General features: G+C 33.8%; 1 protein-coding gene across 38 annotated transcripts in view; it reads left to right on the forward strand.

Annotated features, from left to right (window-relative positions):
* Positions 1-22150, forward strand: part of NFIB (nuclear factor I B) — a 482616-nt gene that overhangs the window by 454752 nt on the left and 5714 nt on the right. For 10 of the 38 annotated variants that reach the window (XM_086415085.1, XM_086415087.1, XM_086415099.1 and 7 more), the window contains one exon: positions 858-940. The exons of 8 other annotated variants lie outside the window; for them this stretch is intronic. In XM_086415085.1, the coding sequence (XP_086271211.1) occupies positions 858-940 (83 nt within the window). Of the gene's footprint in view, positions 1-857; positions 941-3782; positions 3883-11138; positions 11228-22150 lie in introns of all 38 variants that reach the window. 20 more of the 38 variants (XR_015169544.1, XR_015169546.1, XM_086415079.1 and 17 more) reach the window with 3 other exon arrangements.

Below are 22150 nucleotides of genomic sequence, written 5' to 3' on the forward strand. Positions count from 1 at the left end.
CCTGTTTATTCTGACGTGGAACAATGGGGTTGCTTAGTGCTTGGAAGATGCATCAGTCCTTTCCTTGTGAAAAGAAGCCAAAGTCTTTAGGACTAGGGAGACATTTTCTTTGCAAAATTCACTCTGCATCAAAAAGTACCTCAATGAAAAGTACGTGCAAGGTGAGACCATAATAATTTAAGGAGTATTCACCTTACCCACTTACTACCTGGTGGCCAAGTGTTTAAAAGGGGCTGTCAACTCCCTCCCTGGATCAATCACAAAAGATTGACTTTTTGTACTTCTGGAAAAGAAATCATTTTTTTTTTCCAGAAACATGTACTATCAAATATAATAAAAGTTCTCCTTCATGTTAATAATATTAACTTTTCTTTTTAGTAAGACATTTTTCATCCTGCATCATCAAGTACATCTGCTTAAATGCCATCATTTAAAGCTTTCACTTTTTCCTAACAGACTTTCAGTCTGATTTTACATTTAGAACCACAGACCATCATTGATTATTCTGTTGCTAGACACCCAATATCTAGTAAAAAGTTACATCTAGAAAAGACTCTACTGCTTAGCCAGTCTTTGGTACTCCTGCAAGACTGTAACTAGAGTTTGTATGAGATGCCCACAGCAAAGGATAGGATATGGTTCCTGGATAGATTTGGTGGAGAAGGATAAACCAGACTTGAGGTCAACTATCATCTGTCACTTGGTATTCACTCACACAAAAGAGAAGAGAAATAGAGATACACTTTTTTTTTTTTTTTTGGTTACAAGTCCCACTTCTCTGGGTTTCTTTTACGTGGACAAGGTGTTCATTTGATAGTTCACAATTTTTATCTTTGTTTTTGTTCTTCCTTAATCAGCCTACACAGCCTCAGGCACATCTCAAGCCAATCGATATGTGGGACTAAGCCCAAGAGACCCATCCTTCCTACATCAGCAACAGGTGGGCAAGTTTCACCAGGTGTGATGGTGTAGCCACGCTTTCGCATTGGTGCTTTCTCCATGCTGTCTCTCAGATCTGGACTTAGAATGGGGCTCACGGGACTTCTGAGAAAGAAACTGATCATTTCATTTTCCAAACTATTTTCTCATTTATCTTTTGTTTCCTGTCTCTCTAAGCAGGGTTTCTCAAATTGGCTCAAGACCTTTTCCCTCTCTGTAGCATATATCCATAACATCCATGAAAATAGTTGTTTCAGCTAGAATATTTTTCTCAATCTTATTGGCTATTGAGAACTTACCAACAGCCTATAGCTTTCCAAGATGAAAATTGCCAACTATTTAAAAGGCCATTAGAGTAGAAGAAATACAACACAATTCACAGTTTGTGTTTTATTTTCCTGTTTTTGAACACTTACATGTTTCTAGTTGTTCTACTCCTCGTTTTGTTTTTTTTTGGTTCAAGAAGATGAATTATGAAACTGAAATCTCAGGCAACGCATCATTCCTATTTTAATAGGTTTAAATTAGTTTACTGATTTCAGATGTGATAAAACACTTTTTTTGGTTCTGCTTTCGTACATCATTTATGTTTCAAGTAGCATTTTAAATTTCACATCTCATTAATGCTGTAAATTTAATGCAAATGAAGTGTTTATCCAAACTGTGAAAATATACAGCCAGGATTAATGGTAGCTTATAAACAAATTAGCCATAGTCAAAAGCATGGACCATACAAATAAAAACATCCCATGATTCCAGTTATAGGATGACAGAAATAATTCTAAACACTTCCAAATTTAAATGTATTTTATGATGCATATGTTTGCTGCTCTCAAGTTTTGATAGCAGAGCAGTTTGAAATTAACAGTGTGCAAAATATTACATATGGAAAAATAGTCTATAATGAATCAGAAAGAGTTTACTCTTAATTTATAATATACATTGTATGTGCATCTGAATTTTTACAGATGTAACAAGCCTGTACAGGTACTCATGTCAGCTTCTTTTGTTCTAGACCTGTCCACCTAGTTTAATCATGCATATCTGTGCCTCGCGTGGAATTTTCAAATCCTGCCCAGTTGCAGGCGAAGGTGGCAGACTGCTTATATTAAAGGTCACCACATGCAGAGTTCAGAGAAAATCATAAAGATGATAGCTTATTCAAGATACTTTACATTTTGCCAGGTTTAAAAAAAGCAAAACAAAACAAAAGAGTGAGAACTAACTAAAAACATCTGTACACAGTTATGAAAATACCAAATAATAATTAGTGGTTTTGCCAGCTATTGGCTTTTCAACATAATTTTCTGAAATGTTGCTTTTTTTCACCTCTAAAATTGCTATAATATGAAATGTGCTATAATTACTAGAATATGGTTCTGTTTGAAAAATGTATATGTTCCTTGTGTTTTTTAAAAAACTATGCAGGATTTATAGGTTTAGAAACTTATTCTTTTACAAATCATTCCACATATTTTCAGAGATATTCTTATCATGGGATTTGTATTCTCTATGACACATCTCTAGTTTTCAGTTAACTTTTAATTCATAGAATCATGCCTCTATTATTTAAACCTTTAGCCCCAAACACATTTAGAATATGATAACCAGTTTCATGTATTTAGAAGAAATCGTCCCATCCTCCTGTCCTAGCCTAAGGCAGCTTTAATTTTTTAATTTATCACTTGTGACTATCATTAGAGCCTCTTGTAATTATGATCACAACAATTGATTATATAAAAGTTACTTCTCCTTTCACATGTCCAAGGATAAATCAAGAAAATTTTATAAGCATCAGGAGAATATTAGTGAATGTAGATAGAGTTCTGAGCACATAGATTGAAATATATATATGAGTTCCAGAACTACAAACTTTTTTCATCAAAGGCCACCACTTGTTATTTAAGTAGACAATGTCAAGTGAAGACCTCTTACAATATAAATATGATTTGATTGGTCAAATGCAATATATATTTATAGAATATATAATGTGTGTTGATCTTTAGAAGAAAAATTATTTGTTTCATAATGAAAAACACAGTGTTCAACTTAAATACCATACAAACAGATAATTTGTCCTTTGTATAATGAAAGAATTGGTGCTACTTTTTTGAATTGAAAGAGCATGATATGCTAATTCATAATAAGCTACAATTTAAGACAAGCAGAAAATGAATATATATGCATATCTTACTGTACATGTATATTACTAAACTAAGGCTCTAGTTAAAGGATTTCATTTAGTTTAATCCTTTCAAATTTTAAAAGAATCCTAGAGATGAAATTTCATGTTTACTGTATAGGAACAGAGGGACAGAAATGGTTTGAATGACTTCAGCAGAGTAAAGGTTACTCTTTCCTACAGCAGAAATGAGATTGATTTACTGTGTCCTTTCATTACTCTCCAAAGATTTAAAAGAGACCACTCTTCTAGCAGCAGGTTTTAAATGCATTCGGTTTAAAGTACTCAGTGATGAATGAAAAGAAAAATCAAGGGGTACATGAAATAAAGGTAATCAATCATTTTATATTAGCTAGGAGAAATTCAAAATTAGAAAGGCAATGGTTTTAGTCTGAGAGAGTTCTTTTAAACATACCCCTTAGCTTTTAATATACATGACCCCTTAAGAATAAATATTGTCACCAGGTACATTCTTCAGTTTATTGGCGACTGTTTTATAAAGATTTATCCTTTTAGGTTATGAAAAGTATTGATGTGCATTGTTGAGTGCTATTTTTTTCTTAGAAAAGAACTTTAATATAGCCTATATAAATTAGAGTTAACAATAAATTTAAAATTGTTGAATAATTTTGACTATCTTTTAAATAATCTTTCCACACAGGACACTAAAGCAGAGCTTTCAGTGTAGTTATTTCTAACGTACAAGGACACTGGCTTCTTAAATTGAATGAAAATATTAAAATTAACCCTGTACTCCACTGGTAAGAGTAATATGTTCATTTTGGCAGATCTGAATACTAAAAGCATATGCTTTTATAACCATTAACTTGGTAAACATGCAGTTGTTATTAGTAATTATACATCTCTGTGCTCCTTTTTATAATGATTATTACTGATCAATACTGGTTGCTAACTGCCTTGAAATAGTAGTTTCTTCTGACATAGGAATTTCACTGCTGTTATAAATGTGTTATCTCATTTGAATCTGAAAAATAAAATCACACAGTCATAAAGAATATTTCAAAAATATTTCTTTAAACCAATTGAGTATTTTCAATTAAAAACAGCCCTCTAGTTAGTTATAATCATTAGCTCATGCAGGCTGATCAGAACTTTGAAATTTTCCTCTATCTCTTAACTCAATCTTGAGTGTTGTTCAAGGTCTGGAACCAGATTCTCTTTGGAATGATTGATTTATTTAATGCATTCACTATTGGCATGGGGGAAATCTTAAAATCAGAACTTCAATTGGAACTTCATTTTTCTTTAACTTTTCTGTTGGAAGATGGTGTCATGGCTTGAAGAACTCATGGGTCTCTGGCAAATTGAACTCTTTAGTCTTTGCTGAAAAATATCTTTTTACCTTTTCAGAAGTGTCAGGGACCTCTTCTCTGGCTTAACTTCATAGAAGTTTAGTAAAATGTGGTGTTTCCTTTCTGCCTTATACTTCCTAAATACACTGTGCACATTCATTATGATAGGCAATGAAGAAACTACATTTCCCAAGTTTCATCTCCCTAGGAAAATGGTAATTATATAGCAGAGTGTTGGGTATTGCTTAGAAAATACAGAAATTATTGTATTTTTGTATAAATCTAGACTAACAATTTTAGTATAAACAGTGAGTATGAGACTGCTTCCTTGAATTAGCACCGCTTTCTAATCTGATCAGCCTCATAATGAGCTTGCTATATTGCAGGTCTTTTTTCTTTGTTATCCTGGAAAGTTTGGTAATGTAAAAGAATCAGTTAATTTGGTGGTCACTATTATACTTGAGTGTGAGGTAATTATAAAAGTTTAAATCCTTACTATCATACATCAATACAACATATTTAAAAAACCCTTATTGCAGGTTAGAAATAAAAGTTTGTAGCTAAGAAGCTTCTTGTTTGGAAACAAAGGTTTACTATTGGAACCAGCTACTAAGAGTTTTGATATAGATTTGAGATGGAGCAAATGGAAGGTCACTTTTACCTTCCCTGAAACAACGAACTCAAGTGATCTCTAGTTTATAGGATACAAGGCTTATTTTCATATCTCAAAATTATAATATCATTATATATGCTTATTATTAGAGCTTATTAATAATGCTACTTATTAATGAGTCAGTGGCCTAATCAGCTCAAGTCCTTCCATTACTTCTCAGTTGCATGGATTTTTTTGGTGCCCTGGCTTCCGCACGTTACATCTCTTGCATGGCTGTATGATGCTCTTATTTCAGTTTCAATCACTGGGCTAGTTTCTATGAAAATATTTTCAACACTTTTCTTGATCTAATTGTGAAACTAGAATTTGAAAGGACTTCTTGTTATGCTGAAAATTTCTGTTCTATCTTATGGCCTTTTTAAGACAATGCCTCTATAGGATTTTTTTTTTTTATTTATCTAAGATATTCATTGAAATCTCTTTATAATATTTGTCCTGACAAATGGCATAGCCAAAGCTAGGTATATGAAAACTTCTGGCAAGGTAGTCTTTTATTAAAGGCAAGCAATTGAAAGGCCATGAGTGGACTATCAACAAACTTTTCAATAAAGTCAGGAAGCAGGCTATCAACACTTGGGCTGTTCTTATTGTGTCTGTTATCATAATTGACAGCTTGACGTAAAACCCTATCACATGACTTCTGGGTAGGTATGTAAATGGATAAGAGGTCACTTTTCACATATGCTAGCTGGAAAGGAAACACATTTAGAGGAAGTTTCACTCAAAATAATGACTATGCAAATGTTTAGCTTTTTGGCTAGTTCTTAAAAAAAAAAAAAAAGAAACCTTCCAAAGTCTGCTTTTATCATTCATTGATTCATTCACTTACTGGTTATGAAATGTTAATATCCAGATAAATTATTCTAGATAGCATAAAAATAAAATTATGTTTACTGTAATCTTAAATTTCAGTCAACACAATCACAAAGGGAAAATTGTCTTTTCTGAAAATTTTAACTTTAGAACCTTTAAGTAGAATCAGGGGGAAATAGGAAATTATAAAAATTTATAATTATGGACATTTTAGCCTTAAAAATTTTTGAGCTGTACATGAAAAATAGGGTAGGAAAAGAACAATGACGAGCAAACTGGTATGGTGGGTGGGAAAGGGATTAGGAGTCAGGAGGTGTGGTTTTAGTGTTGACATGGCAGGACATGTCTAGGCTTGGACAAGCCTTGAAACCTTCTGTCCTGCGTTCTTATCTTGGAAAGAGAAAATGAAGAGGTTGAACTATAGGATCTCCAAGTTCCCTTGAAACCTTAAATTTTGCAGGTGAAAGTAGCCTCCACTTAAACATAAAAAAAACTTTCATTTTCTAGTTCTTACAATTTATCAGTAGTGTTTATTTAGCTCATGAACTAGGCATACCCATTTAACTTAACTCTACCATGTTAATTAAATATTCAAGAAGCACAAGCTTCAGGAAGTAATATTAGATGTGACTTTAAGGTACCAGGATGACCTGGAATATCTTTTTCATTTTTATATGTTTATAAGTTCCACCTATATCATAATTTTATCTTGACCATTTTGCTTGTTCACTGAGACTATACCCTTTTCCTTCAGAGTCATTTTATCTACTCTCTGGGAGATAATTAATAAAATAAAAATCAATCTAAGAGTTTAGAAAGTATGGAAAGTGGAAAGTATGAATTTTCAAGGATTAATATTTTTAAGCACCCCACCCCAAAAGCACCTCCACACACCAAAAATCTATTTCTTTTTCTTTTTCCGGGGCTATCCGGAAAAATGAAGAAACCTAAAAAAACATAAAATACACCTTTCAATATTCTGTCTTGAGGGTCCCTGTAAGGTTGGAAAATAAAAAGTGAAAAGATAAATTTGCCTGTGTTGATTATTCTGTTTACAGTTTAATGGTTTACTGGTTCAACTGAGAGCTGTTGTCATCATAAGAGACTGTTAGTACATGGGCCTATTTGCTGAGTCCAGCAAAGTAGAACGTTTTCTTACCTTCTTTCTTTTGTTCCCAAAGCTAATTGCCAGGCATTTACAAAAGCTCCTGTTAATAACAATGGAGCGCCTTCATGTGAATAAACAGACTCTTATTCTGAAATCACAGGCAATGCTGATTCTACCTACGTGAATATCTGAGTGCTCTGTAGGCTAGGACAAGATCCAGATCTTAGGTGTTTCCCCTTAGGCAGATTTTTCTGAAGGAAGCTAGATGGTCTCCATCCTTATTTTTCTGGAACTCATTTGAGTTAGACTTAGAATGAGGTTCTCATTCCAGAGCCTTTAGGGAACGTCATCCTAAGAACATCTGCAGTGAAAACTTGACCTTGCCTTCTTTTTAAGTTGTTTGGACTTATTCAGCCCCATTTCTTCAGTCATAGCTTTTTTAAAGGAGAATATTAACTTCTTTACCTTACCTTCTGTTTTCTTTTGGAAATCTGGGCATAATTATTTTAATATAAAATTTTCCTTAATTTTCTAAACAATTTAATTTCATGTTTGTGGGTACATATAAATTGAAGAATTTAAATTTTATCTGTGTATTTATGTAAGAATATGCATACAATCAAATCTGTCAAAGGGTCTATATTGTTACAAATGTAAGAGTTGCTACAAACATACAACTTCAACTAAATTTCTAAACTACTTTGCTCCTGCTGTTTTAAATTTGGTTACTATCGGGGGCAGGGGGTGGGGGGAAGTATCCTCCTATTTTTTGAGGAAAAATTATTGGAAAAATCACTAGGGTATTATTGAAACCTTGCAGAAAAAATTTATGTTAATGAAAGGCATATATTTAAGTACCACTTAAAAATTTTAATTAAAAGGTAATTGATAGCTAAATTACATAACACCAACTCTCTCACAGGACAGAAATTGAGGATTCAGAACCCTAAATTCAAATAAGATTATTACCTATCATTTTAAACATTTAAAGCCTAATATAAAATCCATTTTGGTTAGGAATTCTGAATCATACTAACACCAACAATATTTAACTTTTCCAAAAAGAAGCTTAAATACACTTAATATTAACTTTTCATCAGCTGAGAATCTGTTCAAAATTTGCTGAGTCAGAACTATCATATTCAAACAAGATTCTTAGAAACTGATTTTGTTAGGAATTAGCATCATGGAAATTTTCAGTGAATATGCAGTTTCTATTTTAATTATTTTGTTCAATCATGAAGTTTATTAAGTATTAATTGAAGGATGCTTTATGCAAAAGGAAGTTAATAAAAGAAAAAAATGAAGAGAAAGGCTCTTCATTAAGTTACCTGGCTTAAGTAGGTTATAACATATAAACAGGTATAAATATTTCTCCTCAGAAATTTTTGGAAATGTTGATAATGCCAGCCCACAATCTAAATAGCTAAATAAGTTTAAGTTGTATTTTATATTTTCAGTAACTGAAGGGAAGTCAACACTAATTAATATCCTACCCATTTCTTTGTCATTTAGGTTATTATTAAATATGTTCAGTGGTTGTTTTTTGTTTATTTAAGCATAATTGTCTGTTTGGAAGAAGATATTTTGTTCTCATGTACCTTAAATCTGGTTGAAAGTGAAGAGCTGTAGCGAGGTTTAATCCTTTTGAGGCTACTGCTGGGAAAGAAACACCTAAGACTATGTTGATTTTTTTTTTTTTTATTCAAGTTTTATATTTTCATATTTATTTTTATTTTTTTTTTAAATAATTTTTAACATTTTTAAATTTCAGGTATACACTGTGTTGATTTTAAGTGTTCAACAGGTGGTCAAAGATAGCCTAGTGGACATTTTGTAGGAATAATAAACAGAAACAAGCAAAAAACTAGCAACATGAACATCAAAAAAACTGATTTACATGTGCATTCTTCCAAGGAGACAGTAGTGTTCCCAGTTAGCTGAGAACAAGCCAACCAGTGAGTGATGCTTAGGTTCACTTGGCTTGGTGAAGCTAGCTTCTCTTTCTGAAAATTTTTCCAGTGTAATCTGAGAGACTCATAGAAACTCACCTGAAATTAATTATTAGCAGGATTATGTAATTCTAAATATACCCCTCCGTTCTTCAGAATATCTAACCGACTCAAAATTAGGACTAGAGCAGAATCTATGAGTGGAGAAGGCACCCCACTCCAGTACTCTTGCCTGGAAAATCCCATGGACGGAGGAGCCTGGTAGGCTGCAGTCCATGGGGTCGTGAAGAGTCGGACACGACTGAGCAACTTCGCTTTCACTTTTCTTGGAGGAGGAAATGGCAACCCACTCCAGTATTCTTGCCTGGAGAATCCCAGGGACAGGGGAGCCTGGTGGGCTGCCGTCTATGGGGTCACACAGAGTCGGACATGACTGAAGTGACCTAGCAGCAGCAGAATAATCTATGAGTGGTCCTTAAGATAATTGTTATACAAAGCCAAACACCTTCAACTGTTTTTAGATTGTTTTCCTAGTATTGCTTGAAAAGAATGCACTTTGAAGGAGGCAAGTGACTCTTACTGAAAAAAAATTTTTTTCAAATTGCCTAATTACATTGCATTTCTGATTAAATGCTCCATGTTGAGAACTTTTAAAACATCATAAAATTTTGTTCTGTTTGATTTAAAATGAATCAAGTAAACATTTTCTCCTTTATGCAGGCATTAAGATCCATTTTAAGAATATTTTTCATTATAATTTCTTTCCTGATGTATGGCTTATTATGAAATATATCCTAAGCAAATTTTACATATCTTTTAACTGTCTACATTAAGTGGACTATTTCAGCTTTTTAACTAATTAATTATTTATGTGATTAATTAAAGTTCTTTAATGTATATAATTACTTTTACCTGAAATCTCGATATAATTAAAATGCATGTTTGGGGAATTTTAGATGGTATTTTTGAGCCTCAGAGAGCTGTAGAAAAATAAGCAAAACCAAATATTCTCAAACTGTAGAATCACTATTATAGTATGTAGAAACTAGTCTTAAAGGGAAAGGTTCTTAATAGCCTTTTTTTTTTTTTTTTTTGCCATACTGTTATCAGAAAGGATTAAAGTAACTTATCATAAGTTTAAAGGGACTTTGGCTCCAATCATCATCTTCTAGAAATTCTTACTGAAAAGCAGCACGCCAGGTTTAGTGGATTGCTGTGAATAAGTCCTCTTTTCAGTGCGAGATTCAGTTAATTTACAGCATAGCTATCTACAGATTAAAAACCATGATTTTCCAGTGTTTTTGTTCCCCCCAAAGCCAGATAAGTTTACTTTCTTAAGCATAAAAATAAGCAATATATCTTTTCAATAAATCTGCTAGCACTGTAGGGCAGCTGTTAACCAAACAGAGCTGGATAGGGTTACTGGAACAACCTCTGAAGGGCAGAGCTGATGATTTGGAGAGCTGGGAAGAATTTGTTTCAGCTAGTATTCAGTGCATTCCTCACTCTATTCAAATGTGGTAAAGGATTTCCAATGCCATTACTCTGAGTTTAAAATAAAGTAGAAACTAAATAAAGTATCAACTCTTTATGGAAAAAAAAAATTGCCAGTTTGAGTAAAATTAGTAAATATCTAAAACTGAATCCCTTGATGCTTCTAAACATAACTTAGGGGAAATGTTTATAAAGTGGGGCCTTTCTCCTCTAAACTGCATGTCTTCTGTGTTTTGCAAACTGCATGCTTAAAGTTATTGATTATTTTACTCAGTGCAGATGATTTGGTATGTTATATATTTTTAAAAGCTTAAAAATTTTTTTCTAAGATATATCTCTCTCTATTGAACATTAACGTTTGCTTTTATTTCAGCTCATTTTGTAATCTAATTAATGTCTAATTGTTATGTTCTAAGCACTTATTTCTCTTGTATGCTTTAATTAATAGAGAAGCATATTGCAATAGCTTTTTCTGAAATATATTCTAGGAATTTTGCTTTTCAGAGTAAGGTTTTCTTTGCCTTTTTTTTTTTTTTTTTTTAAGTTGCCTCTTGGGAAAATAAGGTTAATGCCATGTACAGTACTAGTTTGCATGTGTTCATTTAAATACTAAAAACTGTAGTACTGCTCGATCCATATCTGACTGCTAGGTTTCAATTGACAGCTGAGGATTTGTGACTGGACCATGAATCAAAACGGCAGGCATTTATACCCCAGTACCAGTGAGGATACATTGGGAATTACTTGGCAAAGGTAACATTTTAATTATTTCCAACCCTACACTTACACCTAAAAATTACATGAGCTACAGTGTTTGTTTCTAACTAGCTTTATGGAAAGTATATATTAAAATTTTAGTTGTTTTAGCTATACCATTCCTCTTTCCCTACCCTCTTCCTCCTTATTTCTTATTGAGATATAACTTCAAATTAATAGGAGACTAGAGCAAATAGTAATTAATGATTGGAATTTCTGAGCACTGTCAGATGTTGTCAACAGTTTATAATATTGGTGAGGGTGGGGTGGGGAGGGGGAGGAGGTTATTTGACACTTAGATTTAGGACCTGAAAATTGAAATCATAGTTTTAGGGAAGACTTTTCAGCTATCTGAGGGTAAAATATTGGCTTTTCCCATTATAGATTTTTCTTTTTTCAGCTCTTTTTCTTTACTGTTAACTTTAAATCATTTTAGACTCATTTACTCCCTTCTCAAAGGAGGAAAGATAAAATAATGTTCAGATTAGTCAATTTAACTTTATTAGCAACACTCATGAATTTCCGTGTGGGTGTGGGGGGAGGTGGGGATTGTTGGAATCAACAGCTAGAGAAGGAATTTGGTTTAAAAAAAATTTAACTTCTGTTTGTACCTTGATGTGAATCACTGAGAATTGATGTGGTTGGCTGAGAAGATCACTCTAAAATTTCATTTTTGAAAGTAGTTTTGATAGTGTCTCATTCATTGGTTTTAGAAAGTAGGTCATGCTAATTCAACTTCTTATGAATTATTTCAGTAAAGAACAAATTGTGTTAAATTGACAAATTAAATGATTAAAATTCATGATATAATCATATGTAATGAGATAAAAATTTATAGAAGACTGAGGTAATCCCATAAGGAGTTCAACAAAAGTAGAGCCAACATAATTTTCCATCTCCTCTCTGATTGTCATCTTCTCTTTACTGAGCATCCCTATGTTAAAAGTACATTCTCTAGTATTGGTTGTAAAAGCATCTTCATATGCTTGATAGGAAAAAAAGAGTAGAGTTTCAAAGAATGAAATTAATAAAATTTCTACTTTTTACTCAGGTAAAAATTAAGAAAATTAGTTAGATTCTGTTTTAAAAGCTTGTTGACTTTTTTTAATTCACTGTCTGAAATGAATGCCATATGACTTTTCCTCTTTTTAGAAACTAGCTTAACATCCACTTTAAAATGTATACATTTTTACCTTTTTGATATTTTTTCCATGAAACTTATATTATTCATCCATTTGGGGAAAAAATACAATGTATACTTAGAAAGAAAAGATACACTCAGTGAAAGAAGATAAACTATTTATTTATTTAAATAGTCTTTGTTAGTATTTTAGAAGTTGATTTGACTTGGTAACACAGTGTTTGGATATAATTTTATTTATCCTTACATTCCATGTTCTGTTGGTTGGCTAAATGGCCCATTTCTACATATAAACCTTACTGTATTTAGAAAAAGCTGCAAGTTAGATGGCAAGTGCCTGTGTTTTTTTAATGTGGATGTAGCTGTGTGAGTTTCCAAATCTGTGGGTTACTGACTGACATTTACTTATCTAAAACTGGGTAGTATTGCTAAAGTACATTAAAGTGAAATGAGGGTATAAATTGCTGGAGACTTAAAATGTAACTGCACCTGGGTCCTAGTAATGTTTCAACTCAAAAACTGATGTTCCCAAAAAGAAAAGGTGAGTGGACAATGAATCATCGCAGAACACAGGGACTGGAGTGAATTAGTATGATGACCAAACTCATTTCTTAAGAGAGCTTTATTCATCTTACACATCACCTTCTTGGTGAAAAGTTGGTGTGGTCATCAGCTTCAGGTCATAATCACTCAGGAAAAAAACCAAGTCATTTAAGATTTTATTTTTTCTCTCCAAAATAATTTTTGGGGATTAGTAGATAATGATATGTAGAATGGCCTTAATGCTTCAAAAAGCTTGACAAGTGTAGCTGGTTTGTTTCTTCCCTTTTTATCATGATTCAGGGGATGCATAATTGATTATAGCAGGCGAAACGTTCATACATTCAACAGGTATTTATTGAAATGCTGTGGTGGGCAGTCCCAGACAGTACATGACTGATACACACCCTCACCATTCTTAAAATAAGTACCCTACAGTTCAGAATAAATGAACTCAAAGGAGACAGCAGCTTGCTTTGCTTTATTATACTTATCCAAAATAGGCACAAGTAGAGTCTGTATTTGATCATACACATAGGCCATGTCTGTGGCACAACATATGCATAATTTATGCATGGTTTATAATATGCATCTTGCAGTTATTTATGAAGCATAATAGGTTTTTTTTCTGAAAAAAGATATCAAAAAAAATCAGAAATGTCTGTAATGCTGTTACTTTTAAAGTAGATAACAGACATCTAAAATCTTCAGGCCATTCCTACAACTTTCGAAGGATCTGAATAAATTAAATAATTTGCCTCTGTCCTAATGGAAGAAAGAAAATATCAGGTTATTTTTGTTGTGGATCCCTGGAGACTTTGCAGTAGCAGAGGACGAGGCAAAGAAAGTGTTTGGTTTTATTTTGATTGCTGTTTGCTGCCATTGTCTTCTTGGTATAATCACTGTCCATGGTCACCTCCTTGTGCCCGTCCATGTGCCCGTCCTTCTGTAGAGGTGTTTCCATGTCAAAGGCAATTTCTTCCTCGAGACTGAAAATGTAAGTGCCCAGGGAGCTATGCGAGCATAAATCAAAGCTGGAAGATTTCCTCCATCCTCTTCTCTCTCCATGCATCCCCCAATCCCAGTGTATAAACATTCCCTTCAGAACTGAAGCTGACTCCTTTGGAAAGTTTTCACAGACTTATTAAGTTGCAACCCTGAAGGTGTTTTGTTGTTTTGACATTAGAATTTTGAGAGCTGTGTGTGTGTGTGTGTGTGTTGCTTGCATCTTGAAAATGTGATTTTTTTTCCCCCCTAACTCAAAGGTCAGGTACTGCAGTTAACCCAGAGTGAAATCCCTTGGCAGAGTGCTCACTTCTGCATGAGTCCGGAGGGGCTCAGCTCTGAGCAGGGTAATAGGTGATGAGTTGCTTATGCTGTTCATGAGAGTACTGTTGTGTCTATGCTTTGTCCTCTGATATGGACAAATTACACTGTTACATCTGTGAGTTATGTGGGTATAAACAAATACAGCAGTTAACTCCCTAACTGGCTTGCTTTCTTGAAGCTATAGCCAGAACATAGCTTGTACTATCAAATATGAAAGAGCAATATATTTGAATGAACAAGAAAGCCACAGGACAATCCAAGAATAATATAAACAAAAGTTATTTTAAAACATTGGAGGGAGTACTTTATGCAAAAGAGAAACTGGATTTATTGTTTCAGTCCCTCTTTTCCCCCTTCACCTCTTTCAAGAAAAGGCAAAGCCACAAGTGAGTGGCTGTATGTGTCTGATGGCTTCTATAAACATAGCAGCAGCCTTCAGATGGCTAAAATAAACATGTGCGTGTTACTGAAGGATATGTTTACACAAACCATTTGCTCAGCCTCTGAAATAATGAATAAATGAAGATTTTACTGAAATAATTGGTGGGATTTTTGTGTTTCTGCTGATGCCATAATTGAATGGCACCGAAGAGACTTTTATCAGCTATTTTCCATGTTACACGTGTTAGCAGTTCCTTTCTATGAGTTGAATACTTCATTCTGTAGTGACTTTACACATGTTTTTGTAAGAAATTGTCGTTTATTACTGCAATTCTAGAGAGTTGCTTGATTTCCCAGGAGAAATTTAGCAGCCAGTAAAGATTATTTGGATCTGATTGGTCAGGAGAAGGAGGGCAAAAAGGAAGGAATAATAGCATTCATTTCATACATTTAAGTCTATTTGCAAAACCCTCTCCTCAAACGTGTACCATTTTCATTGCTTCATCCTTTAAACATTTCTTTGTAAAATATGTCCTCAATGACCTAAGAATGAATATTTAAACAAAATAATTTTCACTATTGTGTTGCAAATTATGTTTGTATGTAAAATATACATATGCATATAACATGTATGCATGAATGGTGTGCATGTACATGCACATGTATGCATGGGTGTGTGTGTATACATGTGTCATGTACAAACATATGACATGTGTGTGATGCTGGTGGTGTGTGTACTGGCTTTAACACCAAAAACATTTTAGTGTATTGGGATATAGCTGATTAACAATCTTGTGAACAGTTTCAGGTAAACAGTGAGGGGACTTAAGGATACATATACGTGTATCCATTCTCCCCCAAACCCCTGTCCTGGCTTTAGGTAATGTTAAGAGTTAACTTGTATTTCCACATTAGCTGTAGACCATCCCTACAAATTCACCAGCTTAGCATTTCCTGCTTTCAGTTTGTTATCTTGACACATAACTACAGTACAACAGCTGGGTTGTTCCTGGAGTTCCTGGGGGGGAGCTTTATTCTCAGAGTGCTGAATTTCCTTTTCAGCTGTCAGCTCTAACGTGTATTCAAAATGTTCAACTTTTTACACACCATTCTGGGTCCCTAGCACCACTCTGGGACTATGATAGAAATGCTGATAAGGAGGTGGCTGAATGGGAGAATCCGGTTCAAGGAGGGGAATTTGCAAAAGCCAGAATCGCACATGACCATTGTTTGGGAGCTAGAGCTGCTAACTACTGTTGCTCTTTGTATTTGGATATTCTATTTAAAAGAATTACTACTCCGTTTTCATGAAAATTATTTGCACCTATTAGGAACCCAAAAATTAAAGTGTGAGCATTCTTAAAAATAATCTTGATCTGGTGTTTATACACACACAGTTATCTGTAATCTGGCTGTTGAAAAATACATTGGGGATTTGTTGCAGTTTTGCCTAACTTTCTCCATTTGTAAAGAAAGATTTGCACAACACAACGTTTCCTTTTTATCTAGGAAACTCTTCAGAAGACTTCCTAAGAAATTAATTGTATTCCAGCCAGACTTGCATGCTGCCATCCCACAGGAAATGGGTCAGCAATCCATTAAGATGCCATTAGATAATCTAATTTGGAACTTAATCTCTAAATTAACCATGCTCCATACTTGAAGCATACTTGAGAGAAAGAAAAAAAGTTTACGTTTGAATCGATAGGGGAGCCGAAGCGTGAAGAAGGCTGTTTGTTTTTTCTGTAGCTGTGGTCACGTCTCAAGCCGTCTGGTAACCAGGAGAAACCAGACATGATGTAATTCCAGATTGAACTTGAACTTCAGGGACTTAGGATAGGGGAACAATGGACCGTAGGAATCAATAATGTCCATTTTCCACATGATTATGTTTGGAGCTTTACGTTAACCTTCATGGGAGAAGCAGCAGGATCTGCAGTGTGACTGAAATGGGATGACCAGAGACAAGATGTCAGAGGAAAGAAAACAACTTTTTCCACGATATTTTCTGAGCAGCACTGCAGATTCCAGCAGGATTAGAAAAGTTCCCGCTCTGCAGTAAACGAGTGGCCTGTTCAGAGCACTCTTTGTTCGCTTAGGTAGGACAAACTTAATCTTACGTTTCCTGTCAGATGATTTTTGGCTGCACTAGGGGAGAGGGAGGAGCATGATGCAGAAAATTCCCAAATGTCAACCTTGCTGATTAACCCTTTGCGATGAAAGAAGTACATTAAACACCTACTTTATTTGAAGATGTTTAATGGAAAGTGCCGTATTTACATATATATTAATTCCCCAAGAAATTAAGCTCTGTCACTGGCCAATGCACCATTTAATAACTTCCCTTTTTCATTCTCATGTTTGCTAGTGTTATTAGGAGGTATACAGTGTGTTTTTAGTCATATTTACTTAGATGACAAAGTGTATGAATTGAGTAAACAGGGTAATAAATGTAATAAGAAACTACAAAAGGAGAAAAAGGCAAAAATTCAAGACATTGAAGAAGACAAATTTTGACTATTCAGAAATTGTAGAAATTTACAGTTATTCTCTCCTTTGTTAATTTTTGTTTTATGACAGAAGGTTTTTTTGTACATGTGAACAGAGCAGCAGGCATAACATAAAAACATGTTCAATTCCTTAATCGTTTGTGATTTTATGCTTCAGAATTCTGATATCAAAAAAAAAATGATTCTCTTTTAGAGGTGAAATGGTGCAAATAACACTGATTTTTGCTTTTAAAGGAAAAGCATCTGGAAAAGGATCACATTTTGCTTTTGTGTAAAACTTACATTTCTATTTAATTTAGTATGCCTAGGGTGATTTTCTCTAGTGAAAGACACTGTTTGGAGGCACTGTTTTTGTAGAGAATTTTGTCTGCTGTTGAAGACTCACATATGCTAATAAGGGGGCTGTAGCACTTGTAACAATAGCCCTGAAAAGGAGCCGGGGACAGAGAGGAATACAGACTAGAGAAAGAGGAGGGAAATCCACACACAGGATTCTCTATGGGAGGAGATCAAATAACTACTTTGAGCCTGATAATTCTATATTTTTAATTGGCTGAAACCTCCCACAGCTACATAAATTGTTATATACATGTGCATCTGTATACTGTAATTTATTTACAATAATGATTCTCTGCCATTTTCAGTTCTAAAACATGGAAAGTATCTAACATAGTTTTGTTTTTTAAATTTGGCCGGTTTAGGGGAAGAGTGTTTTTCTTACTTATGGCTAAACATTTTAATGAAATAAGTTTTTATTACTCTCAAGTATATTGATTACCTTGTTGAAAGGTCTAGGATTTTGTAAGAGCTGTTTACTAACGGTACAGACATTAGAATGAGCACATTAGACCTTTAGCTGCAGGGGCTGCATACATAAGGACTCTTCGTGCCCTGTGCTGTTCATTAAATAACATATTTCACTAGCATATACCATTATTTCACTTAGAAAATGCTAGTACTCACACATGGTAAATTTAACATGTCATCCAGCATGCCGTGATAACAAAACACATCTGAAACAACTGAATATAAATTAATGAGCTTTGATGGCCTACCGATTTGATATGTTATGTTCCAAAATCGTTGGTCCCCAAAGAGTAGCAATAAAGCAAGCTATTTACCTACTTAGTTAAGAAACAAATACATTTCTCTTTCATTACTATGAAGTGCTATTGCTTGCAGTTAGAATAATTCCATGAGCCACCTGCAGTTTATGATATTTGGTGTTTCCCAGAGAGCCCACAAGAGTACTTTGCAGTTCAGGTAAGAGCCAGCCAGGGAGCTTTCCAATACAGATTATTACAAATAGTAACAATCATTAGAAATCATCTTGCATGCAAATAGGATCATTCCAATGGTAATAATGATCCTTAAAAAATGGGGAAATAAATCGAAGAAACCCAAGACCTGTGTAAAGCACTTTGTATGTTTCACTTCTGGTTTTATGCATCAGAAGTGGAATGCAAGCAAGCAGTTTACAGACATGCAGCACCATCTGTATATACATCAACAAATGCAAGTGTTGTCCTCAGATGAAAAGCATCTTGAATTAGATAAATAAAATTCACTTTTTTGTGTGTTGAAAAGTTATACTTTTTAGGGAATTCCATTGTGCCTAAATGATATGGACCTTAATTAATAGAAATCTCTTGTGTAATTCAGGGAAATTATGAATTCTTGCTTAGTAATATAAATAATATGTTTCACAAAAGAGGGAGATGAGGTGAAGTGTAATGGGGAGGAATGTTGGACCGCACTGCTAGCTTTCAAATTCTGGCTTCTACAACCTAACAGCAGGAGTTGGGCAAGACACAATTTTCCAGCTTCAGTTTCCTCATCTGTAAAGTTAGAATAATAATCATACTTTTCTTATAGATGTATAATGAGATTTGAAAACTTTTAAATTAGCTCTAGCATGTAGATCAATGCCTGGCAAATAGGACACACTCTGTAAATGCTAGTAACTGGTATATTTAATAAATACTGCTTTCTTTGCTCTAATACATGAATGAATTCTTAGATATATTATTTTTATGTAATAATTTAATAATCTGTAAGTATATGGGTACTTAAATACCACTCCTATATTCCTTCCCCTGGCCTAAGTGGGTTTTTTTCACAAGACTTAGTCTGTAGCATTTCTATTATATCGAAATAAACTGCCAGTCCAAATGCACACATCCAGGACAGCATGGTTTCTGACTTGATACTTAATTATACTGCTCTTGATTGGTTTTTCCAGCAGATTTTAGCTGTTAATAGGAAAAGTGTTTATTGTGCATTTGGGGAGAGATACTAATACTTATGTGTTGATGTTATGGAAACAAAATTAGGAACGTTTAGCCAAGGAAATAATAAACTTTCCTTCTTGGGGGTATTTAAAACAGGAACAGTGGAACTAAGGGCAAATCTTGCTTTTAAATGAAAGTATTTATTTTACTTATTATCTCCTGCTTTCTGGGCCATTGCTTATTTTTATTGCTATCTATAAGTAATGTGGCTACTGGTACAGTTTAGGTCTGTGTGAGTATATACAGTTCTCGGTGCTTCATTCCTGTAATGTATTTTTTAAGCTTCTTGAAAGAGTACAATCTCTAAAGCAGATGTGGTAGTTTTAGGATTAAATCAGTATGCAAAATCTGAATGGGCGGTATGATTAGTCCCCTCAAAAGTATTAGAACACTGGATACTTTGGTATTTTATAACATGTTTGACACGTGGGTTGCCTAGCCCATTATCAGATGCGTATTGAAATTTGCCGTTCTTCAATTTGAATAATTGAAGGAAGCCTATGTCTTTGGTTCTTTACTCAACTTAGATTCCATATATGTTTTTTTTTTTTGTACCCATGGTTCTTGGGTTGTTACCAAGTTAAAAGCTAAGAACCTAATCCTTTTTGGCCTAGAATACACAGTCACAGAATGCATAACTTTTAAAAAGCACAACCATCAACTTTTGACTTGCCCAAAGGAGTGTTCTCACTTTAATTCTTTGTCTCTTTACTCCTTTTGGATGCAAAGACTAACAGTTTTATCCAGTTTGTCCTGGATTTTAAATATATAAAAAGTGTATCATTTTTAAAAAGAAGTGGGTATCTTCTTCCTCCTTAATCCTCACCATAAGTTCACTCTAATAGAACTTCAACTAGATTTGTTTTCAAAGGAGATAGATATATCAAATTTCAGAGCTGTTTGATCACCTAGACCAACCACATGTTCTGTGCACAAGTCTGCTGCAATACTAGCCAGGTTATAATCCAGCAGTGTCTTGAAGCGAATATGTTTTGCCTTTAGAAAACTGTGTTCAAAAGTTCTTTTGAATGTTTGGTTAATGTCTAACTTCCCAGGGAAGCAATGTAATAGTTAAACGGCCATGGGAATCAGATAGAACTAATTCACATCTGAGATGTTGGTGGGTAACTTTGGGTGAGTTTAAGCCTCAACTTTCTCATCTGTGAAAAGGGGATAATGATGGCAATGTCGATAATTCACTAAGAAGATTAAGTGACATACGATGTGTGAAACACCCAAGATGATGATATCTTATTTATAGAAGGCCATCAGCATGATTATCTTCTGGAAGTTTCTCCCTCTATGCTACTTCTGTCTACTGGAACCATGTGGAAGATATCTATATTTCTTTTCAACTCAACTATCATGTCTTGCCTGTCTCCCTTTACCTGTTTTCAAATGATATAATTTGGTGTATTTTTTCACCGAAGTAATGCCGTACAGTTTGTTTCTCCTGAAGAGTGATACCGGGAAGAAACACAATGCTTCCGAGATAGTCTGATCAGAATAAAATGAAGCCATACCATCACTTACCATTAATGTAATTTGTTTGTTTGCTTCTTCCCTCTGGGGACCAACCACATCGTATATTTAACCAGAAGCATATGAAAATATTACCCGTGAGGTCGGATGTATTGAATTGTTTTTAAGAATTTTTATTTAACTTTTAATTCATTTTTAACGAAATATCTCAATACATACTGAGAGCATATATAGAGTAGGAGTCATTAGCATGAATTCTGCTGTGTGTTATGGTATTGTCAAAATCTTTGGGGCCTTTTTTTTTTGGTGCCTGATTTTTGCACGAAGTGCTTGTATTATTTTTTTTTTCTTTTACTAATATGGCAGGTATATATATATTTTAAAGATGTGCTTTCAGTCATGCTCATCTTCTGTTTGCCTTTTAAAAAAAAAGGTGATTTGGCAATGGAAAATTTAATGAAGTCCAAGTATGTGCGTGCTTGAAGATATACTGCTGAAAGGCTTAATTTGACTTTGAATATTTTGAAATCTTTCCATTATATTCTTATCTCTTAATAGAGACACAGATTTTTGGATTGAAAATTAAATTCCATATAATTTTCATTCTATTAGGAATTAAAATCAGTAAGCATTTTACATATAACTAGTTGGTATATGTACATAAATATGAAAGTGTGTTTATTTTATACATTCTGGTGATTATCGGCATTGACTTATGTAGAGAGAGTTGATATTTAAAAAGCACTGTTACCTTTTTACCCAAAATACTGTACAATTCGAGGCATTGTTTTTTGAAATTAAATGATCTAGGTTATTTTGTTTGATTAAACATTTTCCTTTATTATAATCTTTGAATTAGTTTTACCAGATTTTTTTCAATGGTACTACCAAAAAGTTCTAAAAATATCTGTGCTTATAATTTTGAGTTTAACCTCCAAATTGGCAATAAGAGACTTATAAACTCATATATGGGGTCTGCACAGTGTTAATGTCTGAGATTTATTTCTCCCCAAAGACTCATAAACAGTATTGACAAATATATCACACACTGCAATTTTGACATGGTCATAATGTAGGATGGGAGGATTGAAAGGTTTAAATAAACATCTAAATTGAATTTGTTAGATATTCTGCAGCAAGAGTCCTTTTAGTCACTAGCATCTATTTATTTTTATTGAGGATTTTCCAAAGGTAACAATACATGTCTTTTCTAAAGAACTGAGTAAGAAAGCTATTGCAAATTAAA

The sequence above is a fragment of the Bos grunniens genome, chromosome 8 (genome assembly GCF_055505025.1).
Source record: "Bos grunniens cultivar Pamir isolate PY7600 chromosome 8, Bosgru_T2T1.0, whole genome shotgun sequence".
Lineage (NCBI taxonomy): Eukaryota > Metazoa > Chordata > Mammalia > Artiodactyla > Bovidae > Bos > Bos grunniens.